This window comes from Trichechus manatus, unplaced genomic scaffold (assembly GCF_000243295.1).
Source record: "Trichechus manatus latirostris isolate Lorelei unplaced genomic scaffold, TriManLat1.0 scaffold00317, whole genome shotgun sequence".
In the NCBI taxonomy this organism is placed as follows: Eukaryota; Metazoa; Chordata; class Mammalia; order Sirenia; family Trichechidae; genus Trichechus; species Trichechus manatus.
Window position 1 is genome coordinate 680317 of NW_004444253.1, and position 9069 is coordinate 689385.

General features: G+C 65.6%; 1 protein-coding gene across 5 annotated transcripts; it reads left to right on the forward strand.

The window, feature by feature from the left end:
• Positions 1-25: 25 nt before the first annotated feature.
• On the forward strand, positions 26-8649 carry NSMF (NMDA receptor synaptonuclear signaling and neuronal migration factor). Of its 5 annotated transcripts, XM_004390659.1 has the most exons (16): positions 26-96; positions 971-1032; positions 1652-2149; positions 3569-3644; positions 4357-4362; positions 4684-4752; positions 5547-5599; positions 6042-6131; positions 6513-6637; positions 6747-6830; positions 7119-7152; positions 7252-7322; positions 7665-7744; positions 8011-8113; positions 8391-8466; positions 8549-8646. In XM_004390659.1, the coding sequence occupies exons 1-16, from the start codon at positions 26-28 to the stop codon at positions 8644-8646; spliced, it is 1596 nt and encodes a 531-aa protein (XP_004390716.1). The 5 variants fall into 5 exon arrangements, with proteins under 5 accessions (XP_004390716.1, XP_004390720.1, XP_004390718.1 ...); XM_004390663.1 differs by lacking the exon at positions 6042-6131; XM_004390661.1 differs by lacking the exon at positions 4684-4752.
• The last annotated feature ends 420 nt before the right edge of the window (positions 8650-9069 follow it).

A 9069-nucleotide genomic window follows, 5' to 3' on the forward strand; every position in this document is an offset into this window, starting at 1 on the left:
CGGGGGATGCGCCGCCGCCTCGACCATGGGCGCCGCCGCCTCCAGGAGGAGGGCGCTGAGGAGCGAGGCCATGTCCTCCGTGGCGGCCAAAGTGCGGTGAGTGCGCCGGCCGGGCGGGGGCGTCGGCGACCACCCGGGGCCCCGCTGGGGGAGGGGTCGGCGTCGCAGCCCCGGCGTCTGTCCGGCTCGTGCCCCCATCCCTTCCCCGCCCGCCCCCCATCTCCACCCCGCCCTACCCTGCATCTTCTCCCCAGCCAGAGTCCCCGGCCCCTCTCCCCCTGTCTGCGCCACCCCACCCCCGCCCCTTCCCGTCCCGGCCCCTCAGCCCGTCCCTCCGCCCTCGGGTCCTCTTGCCCTTCTCTCTCCCGGAGAGCGTCCCGGACTCTGTGCTCCCCAGACTTTGGGAGACCCCACTTCTCAGTTCCACCGCCCCCTCCGCCTCCGGTCCCTCCCCCACCCCAGCCCCTCCTCCTCTTCTCTCCCGCATCCTACGCCCCCGCTCCCATCCTTTCTCTCCAGCCCAGGTCCCCCACTGCCTTGTGTGGCGCCCTCCCGGACTCCCTTCCCCGAGCCAGGGGGCAAGTGGGCTCCAGGTTGGAGTGAGCCGCTGGCCTCTGGAGGGGGAGGGATCCATCGACCTCGAGTTCATCCATCCCCAGGCTGATGGGGACTGGACAGAAGGAAGACGGGAGGGACACCCTGCAGGTCTTCCTGGGGTACACAAGGACCCAAGGGCTTCCTGTGGTGGGATGGGGGGGGTGTTTGAGGGGCCAGACCTCTGTGTTTGGCAACACACACAGACACATACACACACACACACATACACACACACACCTTGGCAACACACACACACATACACACACACATCCACGCTGTCTGTCCCCAGCTGGTTCCCAGGGCCTAGAAGGGTGCAGGAGCTTTGGGGGTGCACCCGTGCTCTCTGACCACGCCCCTGCTGTCCACCCTTCAGAGCAGCCCGTGCATTTGGAGAGTACCTGTCCCAGAGTCACCCTGAGAACCGCAATGGTGCAGGTAGGAGCACTGGAGGCAGACTCAGGCAGGTGGGCATCTGCTGTCCCCTCGCCAGCCTGGCTGCCCCGGGGCCTGGAGGCAGGACTGAGGGTGGAGCAGGCAGTGACCTTTGGCTGGCTCCCAGTGCCCCCTCCTCTGCCCTGCCTGGCCTAGAGCCCCAGGAGGAGCACGAGTCACTTGTCACCATGACATCCACCCAGCCTGGGTGTTGGCATGGCAACAAGCCTCCTGGCATCCCAGGCTGGCACACTGTCTCTCAGGGCCAGCTGGGGGGTTGGCACCAGGACAACAGGCACTGTCGCAGCTGGGAGGTGGCCTGTGCACTCCCGCCCCCCACGCCCCTCATAGGCAGCACCACAGAGGGCCAGCAAGGGCCAGGAAGATTCTGTCCTCCCATGCACGCACATGAGGGGCAGCTGGTCCAAGGCCCAGCCAGGAGGGAGGCAGGGGAGCCTCGGAGAGGTGTGAAACTTGGGAACACCTTTTCAAAGGTGTTGGGCCCAGGACTTGGTCAGTGGGCTGAGAGCCACTTATGCCCCCCCCCCCGCCACATTGGGTGGGCTCCTGGTAGATACCCTGTCCTTGGGAGACCCATAGCTCACGCTGTGCCTCTTCCCAGACCACCTGCTGGCCGACGCCTACTCTGGCCACGACGGGTCCCCCGAGATGCAGCCAGCCCCCCAGAACAAGCGCCGCCTCTCCCTTGTCTCCAACGGCCGCTATGAGGGCAGCTTGTCCGAGGAGGCGGGTGGCGAGAAGCCGGCGGGTGAGGGCCCCGAGCCCCACGTGTACACCATCTCGGGCGAGCCAGCCCTGCTGCCTGGCCCCGAGGCCGAAGCCATTGAGCTGGTGGTGGTGAAGGGGCGGCGGCAGGGCGGACACCACCACCACCACAGCCAGCCCCTGCGTAGCAGCCCCAGCGGCAGCCGTGATGACCTCAGCAGGTCCTGCCAGAGCTGGGCGGGCAGCCGCCAGGGCTCCAAGGAGTGTCCCGGCTGTGCCCCGCTGGCCCCCGGCCCCTCCCCACGGGCCTTTGGGCTGGACCCGCCGCCCCTGCCTGAGCCTGCCGGCCGCCGCAAGAAGCTGGAGAGGATGTACAGCATGGACCGCATGTCTGGTGAGGGCCGGTCGCCACATGGGCTCGGTAGCTCGGGTGGGGATGCTGGCTCCTGGTGGTGGGCAGTGGCCACCAGGAGGCGGGGAACAGGTGTGGTTTGGCCGGGTCTCGTGGTGTGCAGTGCAGAGTCAGGATTACACCTCGGGTGGGGGTTCCTGCCGCACCCCCACGCCCCTGAGCTGTAGCCTCCTGTGGGCCTCTCACCCTCAGCAGAATGAGGCCTATGGTTGGCAAGGCTCTGCCAGCCTCTGGGTGGCTTCCTGGTGAAGCCTGGGGTCAATCAAGGAGGACTTCCTGGAGGTGGGGTCCTGGGAGGCTCTTGAGGGTTGAGCAGGCAGAAAACGTGTCTTAGTCTGAAGATAGGGCTGCCTGGGATGGAGTCCTAGGCAGCAGTCCTTGCCCTGGGGCCCTCCAGGTGGAGCTGCCGTGCACCCCAAGAGAGCTTCACTGTCTGAGAGAGGCCAGCTTGTGGACCCCTTCCCGAGTGCCACTCTGGGGAGCCCCTGAGGTCTGCTGTGTCTCATAGCTGCTCTGCCCTGTGGAGAGGCTGCCTGGGACACCCTAGCAGCCCACACCTCTGGGACTTGAGGTCACCTCCTGCAGAGCAGAGTTCTAACTCAGCTGGGGACTTGTGTCTTCCCAGCGTGCTTCCCAAGCTGAGACAGACCCCTTCCCTCTGGGCATAGCTGAGTCCCGGGGCAACCACTCAACCAAGGGTGGAGTCAGGGGCAGGCCCGCTACTGCCTGCCCACCTTGTCCTAGGCCCACAGAGGCTTCTCTGTCCCCCACCCACACACACATCTGGGAAGGAGGCTGGGGTGCCAGTAGTTCACCTCCATGACCTCACACCTCTGCTGGCTGCAGGTGAGGGGCAGACGGGGGTGTGGAGTTCCCTGTCCGGGAGCTGTGGAGGCTTGGGAGGGGGACCGCCCCAAGCAAGGCGGTCTCCACACAGGTGGTTCCTGGGGAGAGACCCCAGGTCGCAGTCCTGGAGGGGCCTGGGGGAGGGCTTGGCTGAGCCAGTGTGAGCAGACTTGGGTGGCGAAGCTGAGAAAGCCTCGGAACACCCCCCCTCGCCCCCAGGAGAGGCAGCAGCTGCTGTCCCCAAGCTGCCCCTTCTGCCCAGAGGAGACAGACAAGTCCTTCCCAAGGCCCCTACAGACAGGCAGGGTTGCAGAGCCTCGGGAAATCCCAGAAGAACTTTGCCAGGGAGACCAAAGCCTCACAGCGATCGCTCAGCACCGCACTCACTCCTGGGCCCCTTGGCCCCACATGAGCACTGAGCATGGCATGCGTGCCGCCTCTGCATCTTTCCCTGCCTCCCCCTGGCCACACTGGACCACACGGCCAGGAGCATCCTCTGCCGGACACGAACCCACAGCCCCACCTTTGTCCCTGTTTTTTTCGGGTCTCCTCCAGATGACATCCCCATCCGCACCTGGTTCCCCAAGGAGAACCTTTTCAGCTTCCAGACAACAACCACAACTCTGCAAGCGTGAGTCTCGGGGCAGGGTGGGCTGAGTTGCAGAGGGACTTCAGTCCTTTCCCCACCCCGGGCCCCATCTTATCAGCATCTGCGTGCGTGCACGGGCCTGCTGGGCATGACCGTCTTTGGCTGGTTCAGATGACCCTGGGGGATGTCCTTTTGCTGTCACCGTCTGTCCCGCTGGTCCTCTGGGGCCAGGTGTGCTTGGCGGGGAGTTCTCCTCTAGCCTGCCCCATTTACCCCTGCTCTGCCTTCTTGCACCCCAAACAGCATCCTGCTCCTCTTTCTTATATACAAGAGGTGATTACAGTTTTTGGGTGCCCAAGGGTCTGCTCTTCTTGACCCCAGCACACATCTGGGTTCCTGTTGTGGGGCTCCTTCTGGGGGGTACCCTTTTCCATAGTGCCCACCCCTCTACCTGGCACCAAAGAAGCTCCGTTCCCTAAGCTTTCCCATGAGACCCGGGCACCACTGCCCCCACACTGGGCCTGGTGGGACGAGCCCAGGCAGCTTCCTCAGGACCCCCAGCCTAGGGCCACCCTGACCCAGTCATGGCACCGTGGTGGCTGTGACTGAGGTGACCTCACATCCACACCAGTCCAGGGGGTTGGCCCACGGCAGGCGTCCTGCCGGTGATGGGTGCTACTTGGGGCCTGGGGGCTGGGGAGGCCAAGGCTCACTGTCTTCTCTCTCTCTCTGCCCCTGCCCGCTGTGGCTCCAGCATCTCGTAAGTACCCTCCGAGACCTCACATCGAAGGACACTGGCCGTTGTCCCTGGGGGCCTTCCCACCCCAAATAGGTCTGGACAGGCCAGGGGCTGGCATCTGCGTTGATATGGGGGAGCGCTGCACCCGAGAAACGGCTCCCAGCAGGGGCCCGAGCTACAAGCAGGGCCTGCCGGGAGCTGGGGCCTCGGGCTGGGCCGCGCCTCCCCTTGCAGCAGGCCGAGGGGCCAGGACTCCTCTGCCTGGCCCAGCACCCTGGACTGCCCGCGGGCCCTGCGCTCGCCTCCAGCCGAGGGCAGCTCTGACTCACAGTGGTTTCTCAGGGTGTTCAGGGGCTACGCAGAGAGGAAGCGTCGGAAGCGAGAGAATGAGTCCGCGTCTGTAATCCAGAGGTAGGGCCTGCCAGCCGCTCACCACCAGGTCCGTCTCGTCTGGGCCAAGGTCTGGGCCGGGTGGGGCGGGTGGCGGTGACTGGCCTGGCCCTGCTCTGGACGTGCAGCAGGGGAGGGTTTGCCTGGGCCTTGACGGCCTCACCCCAGGCCCAGCTTGGTGGCCTCTTGGCAGCAGAACTGCCCAGTGGCCCTCCCGGGTCTGGCCCCCGAGGCCCAGAGCTGCAGTGCCAGTTGGAAGCCCAACCCCCCAGTCTCAGAGCCATGTTCAGGAGGGCCTGCGCACGGTACACACGGGGGGGGGGGGCAGGAGGACCACAGGGACATAATGGTGGGGGAAGGTGCCTGCAGCCCCCAAACCAGGCTCGTACCCTGGGCACCGTGGCAAGACCAGGGTCCTTGGTGGCCTGGGAAGGAGCACAAGGGGCTCGGGCTGGGGTCGGCCCGCAACGTGGGGGACAAAATGGGGGGGGGCAGCACAGGTTGAGGAAGGATTGGAAGGGTCTGGCATCGGGGTGGGGTATGCGGGGGCACTGAGGGAGCATCCCTGGGTGGAAGCTGAGAGTTGGCCGGGAGCTGTGCCTTCATCCCTGGAGGTGTCAGTAGGAGAGAAGCTGTGCGGGGTTTGCCTTTGCGGGCAGTGGGTGAAGGGAGGCAAGAGCCAGGGAAGGCACGAGAGGGGCGAGGGCAGAACCTTGGGCACCGTCGGGGGCTAGGCAGAGGTGGGAGGGCCAGTGGACAGGCAGGTGGGCCACCCAGCCCCTCCGGCCCTCACCACCCGGTGCTTCCTCCGGCAGGAACTTCCGCAAACACCTGCGCATGGTCGGCAGCCGGCGGGTGAAGGCCCAGAGTAAGGCCAGGCCCGGGTGGGGGCAGGTGGAGGGGGCAGCTGCTGCGCTTGGCCGCGCTTCACGCGCTGCTGTCTGCACCCTAGACTCCGCCCCCCAGGCCCCGCCCAGTAGCCCTAGACTCCGCCCTTCACAGGCCCTATGGTCACTCCCAGGCCCCGCCCCAGCACTACCAGACTCCTCCCCTAGCCCTTCCCCCCACCCCACCCCGCACCCAAGACTCCACCCCCTCCCTGCCCTGCCATTCTTAAACTCTCCCGGCCCCAGCCAATGTCTCCTTCATCCAAGCTCAGGTGCCTCATGTCCTCAGTCCCCACCTTCAGCCAGGCCCTCCCTTCTAAGGCCTTGTTCAGGCCCCGTCCCTTCAGGCCACGCCCCTTCAGGCCACGCCCCACCTGCAGGCCCCATCCCCATTGGCTAATGCCGGTTTTGCTTTCACTGCAGCGTTCGCTGAGCGGCGCGAGCGGAGCTTCAGCCGGTCCTGGAGCGACCCCACCCCCATGAAAGCCGACACTTCCCACGACTCCCGAGACAGTAGGTGCCCCAGCGCAGGCTGGTCCACCTCCGCTAGGCCCCCAGACTCCCTGCTCAGCAGGCCTTCTGCGTTTCTGCTCTCAGCCTCAGTTTCCCCACCTGTGAGACTGGGGGTCGGTACCTCCCGTTCTCGTGCGTGAGATTAACTGAGATGGCACTACGAAAGCACAGACGTAGGCGGCTGTGGCAGTAATGAAGACGGGGTGCTGGGGTCCCCAATAGGGCTCCTGGCTAGCTATGCACCCTCTCCCACACCCGGGGCTCCGGTGTCTCACTGGCTCTGCAGGCAGCAGGGGAGGGGTCCTGGGAGACTGTACAGCGCCTGAGCTGGGAAAGGAGGAGCCGGGAGTGAGCTGCCATCTGTGACCACCTGCTCCCCAGGTACTGACTTGCAGAGCTCCTGCTGTACCTTGGATGAGACCTTCGAGGGCCTGGACTGGGAGGCTGAGAAGGGTCTGGAGGCCGTGGCCTGCGACTCAGAGGACTTTGTACCCCCCAAGGTCATGGTGAGGCCCCAGGGCTCAGCGGGTGGTGGGGGTGGCCAGCCTGCAGTGAGGGGTGGAAGGCTCCAGGGCAGGCGTGGGCCACTAAGTAGCCCCGCCCCCGCCCCCCCAGCTCATCTCCTCCAAGGTCCCCAAAGCTGAGTACATCCCCACCATCATCCGCAGAGACGACCCTTCCATCATCCCCATTCTCTACGTGAGTGCAATACGAGGGGGCTGGGCAGACCACGGGGGCAGAATAGGACCCGTGGGAGGATGGAGGGGGAGGGGATGACGGGATGACAGACTCCGTGGGTGGGACAGACCCCACAGGGGTGGGGGTGGGGGTGGGACAGGCCCCATAGGAGAGACAGACCCCACGTGGGGGGACAGCCTCTGGGACAGACCTCATGAGAGAGACAGATCCAATGGGTGAGACCGACCCACCATGGGTGGGACAGACTCCACAGGGAGGGGCCCTGACATGGTCTGTGTCTGTTCTTAGGACCATGAGCACGCAACGTTTGAGGACATCCTGGGTGAGTGCCCCCACCGGTCCCTCAAGTCCCTTCTGGTCCTGGGGAGGCAGACAGGGCAGGTGGTGGGCTGGGGCACTCACACCCCTCCACCGTCTCTAGAGGAGATCGAGAAGAAGCTGAACATCTACCACAAGGGGGCCCGGATCTGGAAGATGCTCATCTTCTGCCAGGTAGGGCCTCCCTTTTGTCCAGCCCAGGGGCTGCCGCTGAGTTGGGGGGCTAGCAAGAGGCGGGGAGGGGCAGCGAGCATGTGGGAGGGCGGTAGAGGACAGCACAGTAGACTGTCTGGAAGCACCTGCCTGAGCTCCGGAGAACCCGCCCTCAGAGGATCTGGCCCCCCGGGGACCGCCCCCAGAGGGCCCACCCCCCATGGGGCCCGCCCCCAGAGGACCTGCCCCCAGTGGACCCACCCTCCAGAAGGCCCGCCCCAAGAGGACCCGCCCGCAGTGGACCTGCCCACAGAGGGCCCGCCCCCAGAGGGCCCGCCTCACCCCAACTCTCCTGACTCACAGGGAGGCCCTGGACACCTCTATTTGCTCAAGAACAAGGTGGCCACGTTTGCCAAAGTGGAGAAGGAAGAAGACATGATCCAGTGAGGGGTGGGGCTGCTCCCGGGCAGGGAGGTAGAGGCAGAGGCCCAGGCCCCAGGGTCCCCCTCAAAGCTCCCCCATGGTGTTCCTCTGAACAACTGGGCTCTTAGGCCCCCCTGGGGCCTGCCGCCTCCTCTGGGCTGGAGGCCCCCTGTGGCGTATCCCCTCCTTTCCCTCGGTGACCCGAGCATCAGGCTCCCTGTGACCTGCCCCCTCCCTCACCACTGGGGACCTGGGCTTGAGGCCCCCCTATGACCTGCCCCCCCAGCTTCTGGAAGCGTCTGAGCCGCCTGATGAGCAAAGTGAACCCCGAGCCGAATGTCATTCACATCATGGGTTGTTACATCCTGGGGAACCCCAATGGAGAGAAGGTATGGGGATCCCAAACTTTACCCAGACTTCTAGAGACCCCACACCTGGGAGAGGAGACAACAGGACTCCCACTTTTCCTCCGAGCACCCTTTCCCTCCCCCTAGTCCCCCAAGGGAAACTCTCTGCTCCTGAGCCCAGCCCAGGTCTGGGGATTCTAAGAAGGGGGTGGGCTCTGGCTCGGCCCTATTCCCCTGCCTGCATCCCCCCCCCCGGACCCCCCCGCCCTTCCCCAAGCTCCCCTCCCCCACCCCTCACAGTCCTGCCCCTTCCTTCCAGCTGTTTCAGAACCTCAGGACCCTCATGACCCCATACAGGGTCACCTTCGAGTCCCCCCTGGAGCTGTCGGCCCAAGGTGAGTCCGCCCAGCCTGGTCCCCAGCCCTTGGGTGGGTCTGGGACCCCCTGCCTGGCCTGAGCCGCCCTCGTCCCCCCCAGGGAAGCAGATGATCGAGACCTACTTCGATTTTCGGCTGTACCGCCTGTGGAAGAGCCGGCAGCACTCGAAGCTGCTGGACTTGGATGATGTCCTGTGAGGGCCGGCCGCTTGCTCGGGACCAGGGCACCTGGGGCCAGTCCCCGTGGCCACCGGGTCTGGGTCCTGGCCCAGCACAGAGCCACCTCAGGGCTGACGCTTGCTCAGGTTCTCCGCAGTTGTCCACTGCGCTGGCACGGGGCCCGCTGGGGATACCAGCCCTGCCTGCAGCCAGCGCCCAGGAGCTGTCCTCCTCGGGCCGTAGAAATAAGTGCAATTTTTCACACCCCTGAAACAATTCAGAGTGCAGCAGCATTGCTAGTTAACTAGTTAAGCACTGTGCTACTAGTTAGCGCGTAGATGGTGGCCCCGTGGCCGGCGTGTTCAGGACTCTCCCCGGCCCGGCTGTCTTCATCACCAGCATAGGTGAGCCTGGCTGCGTGGCCGGGTGCCCCGCCTGGCCGTCCACCCCCCGAGGCCCCCC